The 15359-nt window shown below is 41.2% G+C and overlaps 1 protein-coding gene across 1 annotated transcript; it reads right to left on the bottom strand.

Annotated features, from left to right (window-relative positions):
* Positions 1-4648: 4648 nt before the first annotated feature.
* On the bottom strand, positions 4649-10058 carry LOC4343851 (MADS-box transcription factor 18-like). Its single transcript, NM_001422260.1, has 8 exons — positions 9785-10058; positions 6979-7057; positions 6820-6884; positions 6641-6740; positions 6484-6525; positions 5854-5892; positions 5624-5757; positions 4649-5209 (listed from the first exon to the last, which is right to left on the bottom strand). Exons 1-8 carry the CDS (start codon positions 9967-9969, stop codon positions 5104-5106), a joined length of 750 nt encoding a protein of 249 aa, NP_001409189.1. The 5' UTR covers positions 9970-10058; the 3' UTR covers positions 4649-5103.
* Between the last annotated feature and the right edge of the window lie 5301 nt (positions 10059-15359).

The following is a 15359-nucleotide window of genomic DNA, read 5'->3' as shown; positions in this document are numbered from 1 at the left end:
TGATGTTGCCAACCTTGTTCATTCTACCTCAGGTAATTCAAACCAAGCATTTATGTCTATCAATAGCTCTCATTCAAATTGGATACTTGACTCGGGTGCATCTAGACATGTCACGGGTATGTGTGGAGAATTTGCATCATATAAACCATACCCATTTACACGAAAAGAAACAATTCAAACTGCTGATGGAACATCATGCTCAGTTAAGGGAGAGGGTACAGTACAGTGTACTCCTTTAATCACTTTATCATCAGTGTTATATGTCCCTTCTTTTCCAGTGAATTTGGTTTCAATAAGTTCTCTTGTTGATCATATGGATTGTCAGATCTCCCTTGATCGTGAGAATTGTTTAATTCAGGAGAGGCAAATAGGGAAGAAACTTGGGATTGGCGTCAGGCGTGATGGACTTTGGTATTTGGATCAAAAGGAGACAAGTGAAGATGTATGTCTTGCATTGATGGCTTCTACAAGTGAAGAAGAGGCTAAGGTATTACTTTTGCATTGTCGACTAGGGCATATATCTTTTGAAACTATGAGTAAGATGTTCCCAACAGAACTAAGTAGAGTGGATAAACATAAGTTAGTATGTGATGCATGCGAGTATGGAAAACATACAAGAACATCATATGTGAGTAGAGGACTCCGAAGTATGTTACCATTTATGCTAATTCACTTAGATGTTTGGACTTCACCTGTGGTCTCTATGAGTGGAATGAAGTATTTTGTTACCTTTATTGATTGCTACTCTCGCATGACATGGTTATATCTTATGAGGCATAAGGATGAGGTGCTTAAATGCTTCCAGGATTTCTATGCATACATTAAAAATCATTTTAATGCTCGGGTTCAGTTTATTAGAACTGATAATGGAGGGGAGTATATGAACAATGAATTTAGTAGCTTTCTTTCATCAGAAGGAATATTGCATCAAACTTCTTGTCCTGATACTCCTCCACAAAATGGAGTAGCTGAGAGGAAAAACCGTCATCTTTTGGAGACAGCTCGATCATTGATGTATACTATGAATGTACCTAAATTCTTGTGGAGTGAGGCAGTAATGACAGCAACTTATCTTATCAACCGCACACCATCAAGGATACTCGGAATGAAGACACCATGTGAGATGATATTTGGAAAGAATAAATTTGGTGTTCCACCAAAAGTGTTTGGTTGCACTTGTTTTGTTAGAGATCATAGACCTTCCATTGGAAAACTTGATCCTCGGGCTGTCAAATGCATCTTTGTAGGCTATTCATCTTGCCAGAAGGGGTATAAGTGTTGGAGTCCATTAGAACGACGAACCTTTGTAAGTATGGATGTTACTTTTAGAGAATATGTCCCATTCTATGGTGAGAAGACAGATTTAAGTTCTTTATTCATTGATCTTGATGATTCAACTAGTGGTTATGATGGTCAACAAATGGAAGGTGAAATATTGGGTCCAAAGGGAGATGAACAATCAAAGAAGGAAAAGCTTGTGATTGGTTCAATTCCATGTCCTATAGGTGGTCCTGTTGCACAGGAGCAAGAATGGAGGAAGCCACATGAAGAGGAAAATCTTCAAGTATACACAAGGAGAGCAAGGTGTCCAGTAATACAACAAGTTGAAGAGGATAATCAGGTAGAGGAAGATGTAAGTCATGAGCAAGGGTCTTTGGAGTCAGGGGGAGAAGATGAAGAAGTTAGAGAAAAAGGATCTGACATGCCAATTGCTGTCAGAAAAGGTGTAAGGAGCAATGCAGGTAAACATCCACTAAGGTATGGTTTTGAAGATCAACATGAAGGTGATGATGAGAATAACATATCCAACTATGTTTCTTATGACTCTTTGTCATCTACATATAAGGCCTTTGTAGCATCACTAGACTCAATGCAAATTCCAAAGGATTGGAGAGAAGCAAAGCAAGATTCAAGGTGGCATCAAGCTATGCTAGATGAGCTAGAGGCTCTTGAAAAGAACAAAACATGAGATCTTGTACCATTTCCTGAAGGGAAGAAAGTTGTCAATTGTAAGTGGGTATACACAATAAAGCAAAACCCTGATGGAAAGGTGGAAAGATACAAAGCAAGGCTTGTGGTTAAGGGATATAGTCAAACATATGGAATTGATTATGATGAAACTTTTGCACCAGTAGCAAAGATGAGCACGGTAAGAACTCTTATATCTTGTGCAACTAATCTTGACTGGCCATTGCATCAGCTAGATGTCAAGAATGCCTTTTTACATGGAGACCTTCAGGAAGAGGTATATGGATATCCCACCTGGATTTGCTACCTCACAAACTAAAGGAAAAGTGTTGAGATTGAAGAAATCTTTGTATGGTCTCAAACAGTCACCGAGAGCATGGTTTGATCGTTTTAGACGTGCAATGTGTGGTATGGGCTATAAGCAATGTAATGGCGATCATACAGTATTCTATTGCCATAAGGGATGTCACACTACTATTCTTGCTGTGTATGTGGATGATATGATTATCACATGGGATGATTCTATAGAGATAGCAAGATTGAAAGAAAATCTAAGTAAGGAATTTGAAGTCAAGGATTTGGGTCAGTAGGCATCGAGATTGCAAGATCCCCTAGAGGGATAGTACTTTCACAACGAAAGTATGCATTGAATCTGCTCAGTGACACAGGTATGCTTAGTTGTCGACCGGCCTCTACACCAATTGAGCAAAATCTTAAGCTTTGTGCTGAGTCGGGAGATCCAGTGAATAAGGAGAGATATCAAAGACTTGTAGGGCGGCTGATATATTTATGTCACACAAGGCCGGATATAACTTATGCAGTAAGTGTGGTAAGTCGATACATGCATGACCCTAGAAGTGGTCACATGGATGCCGTGTATAGGATCTTGAGATATTTGAAAGGTAGTCCTGGCAAAGGCTTGTGGTTTAAGAGAAGTGGTCATCTTAGTTTGGAAGGCTATTGTGATGCAGATTGGGCTAGCAGTCTTGATGATAGAAGGTCAACCTCTGGGTATTGTGTATTTGTTGGTGGCAATTTGGTGTCTTGGAGGAGTAAAAAACAACCTGTGGTTTCTCGCTCAACAGCTGAAGCAGAATATAGGGCAATGTCGGTGGGTCTGAGTGAGATGTTATGGTTGAGGAATCTTCTATGTGAGTTGAAGTTGTTGAAGAATACTTGCATGAAGCTATGGTGTGACAATAAGTCAGCTATCAATATTGCCAACAATCCTGTTCAACATGATCGAACAAAACATATAGAGATAGATCGTTTCTTTATAAAGGAAAAACTAGATGAGGGAATGTTGAAGCTAGACTTTGTAATATCTGGAGAACAAATAGCGGATTGTCTAACAAAGGCTTTAGGTGTTGCAGAGTGTTTGTCTATGTGTAACAAGATGGGCATGATAGATATCTATCGCCCATCTTGAGGGGGAGTGTTGGGCTGTAAATGTAGAAGTATGTCTATCTAGGCCCAAGAGGCACATATATCCATATGTACATGTATATGTTCAGTTGATAGAGTAATGAAAAAGAAGTGAAGCTTCCAGAGAAAACAAACACAAAAAACTTCAAAATATACTCCTAGACAAGTTGAGAATTTATCCTAGAGGATGCTAATTGATAAGATTCGCAAGAGTACGAGTTGTACTATATGCAAAATCAATAAAGCAACCACAAGTATTACTACTCCATCCGTTCTATTTTAAGTGCAATCATAAGTTTAGTTTTCGTGTCCAACTTTAATTGTCCGTCTTATTTAAATTTTTTTAATAATTAGTATTTTGTTGTTATGAGATAATAAAACATGAATATTACTTTACATGTGACTTATGTTTTTATTTTTTAAAAAAATTAAATAAGACGAACGGTCAAAATCATGCACGGAAAATCATGACCGCACTTAAAATGGAACAGAGGGAGTACAAAGTAAAGCCATTTGTTCAGAGGAAAATATGTAAAATCTGTCATTCAGAAAAGATCGAATACTAGTACTGTGCTCTTCCCGACTCACATCCTTCTTTTTCCGCGACGTACGCTATTTAAATTGCTAAAAAGTATTTTTCTAAAAAAAGTTTCTATATCAAAGTTGTTTTAAAAATTCATATTAATTAAAATTTTAAGTTTTTTTGGCTAATATTTGATCAATCACGTGTTAATAAACAACATTGTTTCCGTGCGTTAATGAACTCCACCTCGGGAACTCAGCCTTAGCATTAACCTGCTATGGAACAATACTCCCTCCGTCCCATAAAAAGAGCATTCTTAGCATCCCAATGCAAATTTAGTGAGGAGTAAAGACAACTAAAATGTCCCTTATTATTTAAAAAAAAATAGTAATGATGATAGATATGTAAACGGTATTTAAGGGATAAAACTTCTCGTTTTACGTGCTGAAAATAGGCAGGACAGTAGAAGTTGATTTTTTTTGACAAAATTTAAACTTCAGAAATTGAGTTTTTTTTAAGATGGAGTATATGAGAAGAGATTTTTTTTCCTTGAGATTCGGACAAGATGACAGTGATACAGTTTGAAACAGAGCTGACAAACCTCTTCCCTTTCAGTTAAGGGTTTAAGGCATCTGACATCAGATTTCAGATAACCACTTCCCTTTCAGTCAAGGGTTTAAGGCATCTGACATCAGATTTCAGATAACCAGGAAGCGTTTTGATTCTCCTCTCTAAAAAAAAAGTTCTGAATCCTACTCTTTTAATCCTTGAAAAGGCGGTGGCGCTGTTCGTTTTCTTACATCTGAAGAACAGATGAAAGGAAATCACAGCAGGTGAGACAAGTTAAACCACATCTCCGTCGATTGCATACAGAGCACAACGACGAGAGGAAACATACACGGCTCTACAATCTCGGACCAAGGACTACTCATCGATCAGAGAGAAAAAAAAATGCAGCAGATATGCAAAGATCGTTACAAGACAGATATAGAACAGAGAAGCTCAAGGCGTCATTAACCCTATGAAGCTTTGACAAGATACATTACATTAATATATATTGGCTATGCCGAATGCCGATATATCAATATCGCTGGAAGATGGATTGCACAACAGTGGCTGCCTTAGTTGGAAGAAACATGTTGATGTTGGCCATTGAGTGGAGTGACGTTTGAGATCAACAGATGCCTTCATGTGTGACTTGTCCGGAGCATCCATGGCGGAAGCTTGCTGTTGCCTGCTTGTGCCGGAGACGGTTGAGCTTCTGACTCCCCTGATCCTCTTGGTTGGCTTTGACTGAATTAAGATGAGGAAAAACAGCATAACTAAAACAGACAATGGAGTTGATGAAATAGTAGTAACATGCTAGATCATTCCTAACGTCAAGTTATTGTTCAGACATGATATATCAAGCTGAGACCAAACCATTTGGAGGCTTTTTCACTGTTTGGTTCAGGCGCTTTCAGGCCTGGGCTTATTTGTTCCAAACTTCCAATAGCCATATGAAATAGACCGGCAGCATTTGATTGAACAAATTTCACCGGATTAAGTTTCCTAGGCATAGACCATCAAAAACTACTGAACTGTGATAGATAATGGAAGTCTGATAAAAGAAAAAATATAGAATAAAAATTTGCTGAAGAACAAAACAGAGTTTTGTTTTATTTATGGTGAGTGCAGGGGCAAAATATATGGAAGTAAAAGCGGTACCTGTTATTTGTTGTCGGGATGGGATCTGGAGCCGTCACTGGTGTTGGTGATGATGTGCTTGGTGTTGCTCCATTTTGCTCCTCCCGGTTAGTGTTTATTATAGCATTGTTTTTCTCCTTTTCTGTCTCCATGAGCTGCTCCGAAGAATGTAGACAAAAGGGTTTGACCTCCAATACAGCTTTTGTAGTGATCTGATATAAAACATTGTTGTAAACAAGAATGAAATTTACCTTTTGCAGAACATTATTCTGGTTTTTAAGTGACTTTTCCTGCAGACAGGAAGATAGCAGATTGTAAGAATATTCATCAGCACGAACCTATATCAACTTCGTCCATTTCTCAGCACAATATTAACATGGCTCTGTTGCCACTTGCCAGATCAGATACAGTAACAATCAGTAGTGCAGGTCCTTTTTTTTCCCTATGTTTATGCATACATTATTGCGTAAAAGGCTAACGGTCAAGTCCTTGCCATATGCATCGAAGATTTATTTTCCCGTAGAATGTTCAATTTTACAACGTAGTCTGACTTAGTCTGTTCTCTCTCCCCTAGAATATATACATTGATGGCGACTTTCCTGTTATACCCATTTGACAACATTGTGCATTTCCCACAATATGACCAAGACAAGTGGCTTCTCGTTAGTTCCTTAGGTGATTCAAATTGACTAATGATTTCTTCTTATAATGGAATTTCTAGAATTGCCAAAAGACATGTTTTACATGAATATATTCTGGTAGAAGGCAAGAAGAGTTAGTTGTCTGAAAATTGTTTGAATGCAACTTTAATACTCCAAAACAATATGGTATAAACAGACTGCTACATTGCTATTTAAGGAGCCACATTGAGGGTAACCTACCTTCTTCTGAAGCTCAGAAATTGATTCAAACAGAAGCTGATTCTGCAAAAGAAAAACAAAAAGGAAAGTAATGATGTTTTCAAAGATTAGTTGGAAATAATTAAATCAAGCAAATTTGATCCCTCAGTCAACAGTGCATAATGGACACAAATTTCACCTTTTTTGATCTTATATGCTTCAGAGAATATTCCAGTTGATGTTCCAATTGCTGGAGTTCTTTTATTGTTAGTGTGTCCAATTGTTCACCTAAGAGTTGCCTTGAGCAGTAGATAGACCAACTCAAGTTAGCATAATCTTGTTACCAAAGTGAAAATTTCTTAAGAAAGTTTGCAGTACCTTTGGCTCTTCTGAAGTGCATCCAGTTTGGACTTCAAAATTCCATATTCATCACCCCAGTTTTCCTAGGAGAAAATGAATATCAAGATCAGATAACTAACCAGCTAGTTAAATAAACAGCCGGAGATAGTTCTCCAACAGTCAGGGATGTTTTTTTACCTGGTCCTCAGTATTTGGCTCCAGTACGGCTCTTTCATCAAACGAGTAACGCTGGTAGCGTTCAAGGATCCCTTCCATACTACAGAAGAAGTATCACATGATTATGCTTTGGTTTGACCAATGCATCAAAAGATGATGCCAAGCATAGTCTTAGAGCAATATCAAACAAATGCACAGTTATAATTTTTGTACCCTCAATAATTCTTAAGGCTTGTCAGGTGACAACTACAAAAGTAGGATCCATTATTCAAATTATCCATGTATAAATTTAAATCATAACTGCTACAAAAATTATGCATCAGAAATAGCACTTTGAAAAACATTTGTATTTGTTGGCTGAAACTTTATCCATTCATGTTCTTCGTCGTAAGTTTATATCTAATTAGAATGATTAAAAAAAGGATTATCTGGCCTTAATAACATTAGTACATATGGTGAATCCACATTACTCCCTTCGTTAACAAATAAAAGTCGTTTTGAAATGTGTAATCAAATCTCAACATCAACTCACTGGAGAATGGATTCTAAACTCTCAAGGGAACATCCCCTCGTTTTTTGCATGTCATCTAAATGGTTATGATTTTTTTAAAAAAAAATCGACAAGATAGATTAATATGTGATAGATTACTTCACAAACATGCAAGTTCAAATTCAACTTCTACAAGTTACAACAAAAAAAAATTAAACTATGGCTAGTTAATGTATATTCACGGTCAAATTTAATTTTTTCATTGCAACTTGTAGAATTTGAATTTGTCCTTGCATGTTTGTGGAGTGATTTATCACATATTAATCTATCTTGTTTATTTTTTTTCAATTTTTTTCACAACCGTTTGGATAACATGCAGATAATGAGGGGATGTCCCCTCGAGAGTTTAGAATAGTTCCCAACTCGGTGTATAAAAATAACATTCATAGATTCATAATTGAATAATGTAGTTATATTTTAACTATTTTATGAGTAGATGATCATACAAAGAAAGATGTGTGTTAGGGATAATGTCAATATCCTAGACAAGAAATAAAAAAAGGAACAGAAGGAGTATTTGGTAGCATAGAAGTAGCTTGACCTTAATACTAACACAATAATGAGAGAGTATTGTTGCCTATCCAAAAATTTTGCAAATTTGAAATTATATTTATCACAAAAGGCATCATTTAGGTCCCTTTTTTCCCTTACGAGCTACTGATATTATGCTCCCTCCATTTCATAATACTTGGTGATTTTAAGTTCGCATTGTTTTAGTTTGGCCATTCCAATTTTATAAATAAACTTTTAGTATTAGATTATGTAACATATTATTAAAGTATGTTACATGGTAATGGTAAATATAGAGATATAAATCCCATCCATCATAATCATAAATTTTAAAAGATATTAATGGTTAAACTGAAGCAATCACCGGTCAAAATTGCCAAATATTATGAAATAATAGAGTATAGGAATACCAATAATGAAATATTTAAATTCCTCCCATTAAACAAAAGATATTAGCATAAACATAAGCAGTTTGCTTAATTGAAAACCATAAACATGGTTATACTTGAACAGTATAGCTATGTCAATCAGTTTATTGTTGTCCTAAAAAATCCATTTCAAGAAATAAACACCCCAATTTGTGAGAGCAAGTTAATAGCAATGGGCAATGGCAACTTGCACCATGTATAGCTAACTTGGTGACAGTACACACTAAAGGGACAAAAGAAAGTTGTAGTTTCAGTTAAAGCAAGGCCGGGTATTAATTTACTTCCCATTATCTTAAAAAAAAAAAGGGAAATGAAACCGAATGCATCAAATGAACAAGTTAAGTAAGCTGGTCACCTTATATTCCACCTCGAAATTAACTAAACAAAAGTATCAAACCATATGTCATGTAAAGCTGGCCGCGCCATTTATACCAGTCCAGGAGTTGTCAGTAACTTAAGACCTTACTGGCCTGGTTAGAGGAGCCGCTTAATTAGCAAGGCGTCCGTGCATATTTCAACTGAAGTGCTGCTCTAATGATTTCCAGAAATAACGAGACAAATAATACAAGTTTACCGGCCTAGCTAGGCTTTGGTAATAAGCATCACTTGTATATGCTACAGTACACAAGAGTATAAGCATATGATAAACCTAGATAAGCACACTAATTAAAATTTAAACATATCTTTCTTTCCGCCCGTACTGATGAAGCACATGAATTTTTTTTCACCTATTATTCCATTCCTTTTTATACAAAAAAAAATGGAAGTGAACGTGTTCACCAATGCTACGATGATTGATGAGTCCCCAAGAACAAAACTGAGCAGCATATAAAGCTAAATCAGCAACAGTGCATGTACCACCACTGTATATTACTAGCTTCTGATATGCATGGCAGCAGCAGCAGCAGCATGCCAGCATCACATAGAGAGCTGTAATCCAGGGGACACAAGCAACCTACAACTAGCTAGACTTCGCGAGCAACTCCATCCCGAGCTAAGCAGCAATCGCACGAACGAACACGTACAAAGCCATGAACCGTATGTGCAATCAGAGAGCACATGAGAGAAATCAATCAGCACGAAATAATAGCAATCGTACACGCACCAACACCACCAGCCCCCTCGCATTCCGCAGCGGAAACGATCGAACACAAGGCAGGAACCCGTACGAAACGAAATCGAACGCATCAACAAGCCGCCCAGGAACGGGGAGCTCCGCGAGCTCGCCCATGGCGCGCGCGCGGCGAGGAAAGGCGACGGGCATGGGCCGTACTACGTAGGTAGGCGGGAGGTCGCGGAGAGGAGGAGGAGGAGGAGGAGGAGCTAAGCGCGTGCGTACCTGGAGTGGCTGGAGAACTCGTAGAGCTTGCCCTTGGTGGAGAAGACGATGAGCGCGACGTCGGCGTCACAGAGCACGGAGATCTCGTGCGCCTTCTTCAGCAGCCCGTTCCTCCGCTTGGAGAAGGTCACCTGCCTGTTTATCTTGTTCTCGATCCGCCGCAGCTGCACCGGCCCTCTCCCCATCGTCGTCGGCGGCGGCGGCGGCGGCGAAGGCGGCGGTGGCGGTGGCGGGTGGAGGGTGGAGAGCTCGGGGAAGATGGAAATGGGGGGAGGAAGAGAGAGGGAGGGGGAGGGAAGGCGGTTTTAGATGGGGGTGGAATGCGGTGTGGCCATACCAGGGCGGTTTCGAGTGCCTCGTTGTCGATTTCCGATTGGCCGAGGCGGTTTCGGGGCGGCGTGGAGGGATCCCGGCCGTCGGATCAGGAGAGAGGTCGTTACCGCGGCCCTGGCCCGGTGGGGCCCACGGGCCACGCGGCGCGCGCGAACCCGTGCACCCGCGGGCTCGCGCTCGGGATTGGTCGGTGGGTCGGATGGGGCCCGCTTGTCTGTGACTGCGGGTGCGGTGGGCTCGCGTGAGGGATGGGTTTTTCTTTTTCCACAACGTAGGGGGGTGTCGGGTACAAGGAAACGAGACGCCGGATGACACGTGGCGAGCCCACGTGTGGTCGTCGAAGCGGGCGGGTGGGGCCCACCTGCCAGTACAGGTTTTTCTTTTATTTTATTTTTTTCTTTTTAGAAATTCCGATACGATACGAGTATTTCTGTTTGTACTACTCAACTCCGTATAGCCGCCAAACTGTTTGGCACCGAGTACTACCTAGTAGTACAATACACGTACTGGGAGTACCAGCGTTTGTTTGTTGGTGTTGAAAGATTTTTTTTTCTTTTTTTTAAGAGAGTTCGTGTTGCAACAATAGAAGGAGCGGACAACAAGACCGTAGAAAAAGGCTAGACTTTTTTTTTTTAAGATACTCCCTCCGGTTTCATTTTAATTGACGCTTTGGACAATGACACGCTCTACAAGATATACCTTGGATCTTATTTTTCTATTATAATATATACAATAAATAAATACATGTTTACTTTTATTACAGTGTTTTGAAAGACAAATCTATATATGTTTTTCTAGTTTCTTTAAACTAAATATTTTTAAAGTTATTGATGGTCAAAGTTATAAAAGTTTAACCTTAACCTTGTCTAAAACATTAATTAATATAGAACCAAAGGGAGTAATAGATTAACTGGTCTCCACAGCCCAAGAAAAATGAACTACCTTGTGGCTTTGTATTGCTATGCTACCGTGGTTGATTGCAAAATTGCAGATAGGTAAATGACCTTTGGCTACACACAGGGGCGGAGCTACCATGATTCCTGGGTATTCCCGGGAATACCCAACTTTTTTATCAAAAAACAAGTATACTTTTAGTATATACACATGTACACATATTAGTGCACCTAAATCCTCAATTCTTCGATCCAAACACAGTCCAACTGGCCTCTTGCAACGCCTCCTACCAACCCGACCCACTCCGTCATGACCCATCAGACATCAGCTGACCCACTTAGCCACCACTCTTCCATACGGCCCCCTCTCCCTCTCCCTCCGTGACCCATCCCTCCCTAGCTCGGTTCCCTCGCGCCGCTCCCCATTTCCAAACCCCAGGTGGCGGCGCGGCGAGGCGGCAACCGGCGGCGGAAGCTGGACCGTGCTACCGCGGAGGGGTGGCGCCCGCCACTCCGCCAAGCTCAGGCGGTCAGGCCGATTGGGTGGCCGGTGGCCGCGAGGGGCAGGGGCAGCTAGCGGCTCAGCGCTTAGACGGAAATACCCAACTTTAAAATCCTGGCTCCGCCACTGGCTACACAAACGAATGTTAGCCATGTCTAAAAGGATTACCATGTTAAATTCATGTTGAAATATTTTTTTAAAGATAATGGAAAATAATCATGGCCTTTAACAAACAAGCGATGGAGCCATTTCAACGAAAAATATGTATAAATTAGAGCAACCTTTGATAAACAAACTATGAAAATATACATATTGGTTTGCTCTCACCTTCCTTTTGTTTTGGATTATACTCCTCTATCCCAAAAATAAATCAAACTCCAGAGATCAATCTGGACACATGTGTATCCAGATTTTTATTTTTATTTTTTTTGTGAGGGGGGAGGGGGGGCTACGGAGTGAGTACACGAAAGACGCGTGGGCATGCAGACCACACTCCCACATCCATGAATACCTCCCACTCCCAATGCTCACACACCCACAAATGTGCCTCTCACTCGCAAACCAGAAGCACATCCCTGGTCCCACTATAATGTTATTGAAAGTACATCCGTGTGTGTGGAATGTTTATTGGAACCAGAATTTGAACCATATTAGCTATTTCTGAAGTCACGTACCCACGACTTCACCACCACACAGACGATGTTTTCCCACTACTGTTTGTATTTTCCTTAGATCTTGTGCAAAGGTTGCATCTTGCATGAGATCTAGGCGATTTATCATCTCTCCCCTTGCATATATCCTCCACCTTATCATTCAATGTTACAAGCAACGTGGAAAGATTCAAGGTGTTTTATGACATGGTAGGCTATCTCATGGATAAAAGTTATCGGGACTATCACTTAAGATGATGTGGTAGGAGTAAAAAACAATAGCGATGTCTTCACACATGCAGCTAGCATGAAAAAAATAGAGTAAATATAATGGCACCAAACGCATATACTTGATTAGCATACTTAGGGGTGAAAACAAGTCGGGCCGAGCTAGGCTCTGCTGAAATTAGCATCACAAGCTAAAAGAGTAGCTCGGCTTGGCTCAACTTCTTCTTGACCTCTAGTTGGCTCGTGAGCCTATGAACAAAAAATACTTTCAGAGATGAAGAGGAGTGAGAGGATATTGGAGGAGCCGACGAGAAGAGTGGCAACTAGGAGTCGAGACCAACAAGGCGCGCGACAGGTCATTGGGCACCAGCCGCACCAACTTTGCGAGAGGTGAGTGGCAACTCGCACATTGTGCTTGTTAGCACAAGCTAGCGACACCAAGGAGCAGCGACTTTCTATAGTTTGGTCAAGCAGAGAGGCAACACGACGAGTTGGTGGAGGCTAGAGATGCCTTCAATTGGTGGAGTCGACATGCCTACGTGCAGCCTCAAGTATGACATGTGTTGAACCGAAGAAAGCAGTGTTGTGGGTAGGAGCATGGCTGAGATAGGGAATAGGAGACAGGGTGCGAGGAAAGGTTGGGAACTTCGGCTTTCTTTAACTAGATTGACCACTAGACTAATAATGTGCTATGAGTTAAATGAGTGGGCTCGCCAGCTAGCTTGGGCTATACTCATTCTCGAAACGTGTTGTCTTATGAGTGAAACCAAGCCATGTGAGACTAAATGGAGCTCACAAGTTCGAGATCTTTGTCCACCTCTCACACAAAAACTGATGAGTAGTTGTATTAGTATGTGCTTTCTGTTGAAATGAAAAATGTATAAGGTGAATTAGTTTGAGTTCTTTTCAGCAATAATGACAATTTTCTTATTTTCCGTTATCATACTTTCCAAATAGTTAAACATTGTGTTTTGTGAAAAAAAAATATTTACATATTTTTTAAAAAAAATCAAAGAACTCTACTTTTTAAGTTTATAATGGCTAATAATCATGCTCTAATGGTTGTTCTAGTTATACGAGAACATGCAACCTGCCTTCTCAAACGAAGCCTTACTCACTACTAAAAAATGGTTTTTCTGTCGGCCAAAATCAGTCTTTGATTTTTGCCAGCCTTACTCACTACTAAAAAATGGTTTTTTCTGTCGGCCAAAATCAGTCTTTGCTGATTTTTGCTGGCAGTTAGGTTAACCGCCTGAAACCAAAGGGTAGAGAAAATAAACGTTTTCACATTCGGAACTTAACCGCCAGCCAAAAAACATATTTTCGTTGGCGGTTCTGTTACATGGGCTGCTGGCAACAGTCCATTTTTGCTTACGTAGTGTTAAGACGACCGCCAGCGAAGCTCTTTTTTGGTTAAAAAAATTGAAAATATGTTAATGCATCTGTTCTCTGACCACCAGCAAAGAAAATTAAAGAAAAATTGAAAATTGCCAGATACAACAACCCTGCATTCCCATTCCACATTGCAAATCAAATCCAAGAACATGCCACAAATACAAGCACAAATTCCACAAAATATAAGCAAATCTCAACTATTGAACATGCACAATCGCCGATGCTAGATCTGCCCTCCCGATGCACGCTGCACATGGTCTTGGGCCTCGCCAATGACCGGCTTGCGGCGGCCTCCTCCTCCTCGCGGTCACTGCCACCATCGAGGTCGTCGTCTCCTCCTTGCCCTTGTCATCCCCGCACAGATCTGGCAAGAACGAGGCCGGATCCGCGCCGATAGAGGTGGCGGCGGCTCGATCTCGCCGGTGGAGAGGGGAGAGAGCTCGACACCGCCAATCTCGTCACCCTCTGTGGGAAGGAGCTCGTCACGGCGGTGGGGAGGGAGCCCGTCACGGCGGCCGGATATGATGCCCACGGCGCCTCCCGCTGTCTGCGCTGTCGAAGAAAAGGAAGGCAAGACGGGGACGGAGTTGGATCCGGCCCCCGCCACCGCCAAACTGGATCCAGCCGCTGCCTCCTCCGCCACCTCCATGCCCACATGCTTCACAGGCTCCAGGCCCACCGCCGTTGTCCCCTCAAGCGCGCCGCTGCCCCCATGCATGAGCTCACCGTGGACGAACCGCAGCCGCCACCCACCGGTCGTCTCCCCTCCGCCCAGATCTGGGCCTCCTATCGCAGCGCGCGGGGGAGGGGGAGGGGGAGGGGGGAGGCCCGGCTTTTGCGCGCGTCGATTTCACAGTCGCCGCAGTCGCGGTCCGCTATCGCCGTCATCTTATCCGCCGTGTCAGCTGAGAGCCGAGAGGTGGGGTGAGATGAATCTGGAGGGAGGTGGTGAGGAGAAGAGGATAAGATGGAGTGACTAGTCAGTGGATAAAATGGAGTCCGCACTTGGTGTTTTAATATAGCGAATAACTTCTTGCGGTCGGCGCTCCTTGGCAACCACCAGCGAAATTTTGATTTTATCTAGTGGTCACTTAAGAGGCCCGCTTTAAAAAGACCTCTATTTTTACAAGCGGTTCTCTTATCCCGGCCGCTAACGAAAATGAATTTTTTCGCTGGCAGTTCTTAGCACCTCATCCCTCGTTAAATTTTCGCTGGCGGTTTTCGCTTATAGACGTCAGAGAAAAAAAATAGATAAACGCCATGAAAAATCGATTTTCTAGCGGTGACTCCCTCCCATCAAACAAAAAGCAATTCTGACATAGTCTTAAAAATACTGTTTCCGCTAATACTTCGTATTGCATTTTTTTTAGAAACCTAATAAAATCACAATTTGTAAAAGTACTTTCTGAGATAAATCTACACACGTGATTTTCATGTATACCATCTAAATATCTTTAAGAAGAAATTTATGTGTAAGGTTGTTTTCGCGATTGAAGGGTACGGTGGGTAATTACAGTCCTCCTTCCGATGGAAATGCCGGGGAACGGCAACACTCTATATTCTTTTATGTCCTT

The sequence above is a fragment of the Oryza sativa genome, chromosome 7 (genome assembly GCF_034140825.1).
Source record: "Oryza sativa Japonica Group chromosome 7, ASM3414082v1".
Taxonomy (NCBI): Eukaryota; Viridiplantae; Streptophyta; class Magnoliopsida; order Poales; family Poaceae; genus Oryza; species Oryza sativa.
The sequence above is the reverse complement of the archived record's forward strand: the minus strand, read 5'-3'. Positions and strand labels throughout refer to the sequence as shown.

Excerpts from the sequence above, each read along its gene's own strand:
- LOC4343851 (NM_001422260.1), bottom strand. The coding sequence starts at position 9,969 with ATGGGGAGAGGGCCGGTGCAGCTGCGGCGGATCGAGAACAAGATAAAC. Across the intron at positions 5,893-6,483 it reads TTTCTGAGCTTCAGAAGAAG|GAAAAGTCACTTAAAAACCA; the intron begins GTAGGTTACCCT and ends TCCTGTCTGCAG. Across the intron at positions 5,210-5,623 it reads ATCCCGACAACAAATAACAG|TCAAAGCCAACCAAGAGGAT; the intron begins GTACCGCTTTTA and ends ATCTTAATTCAG.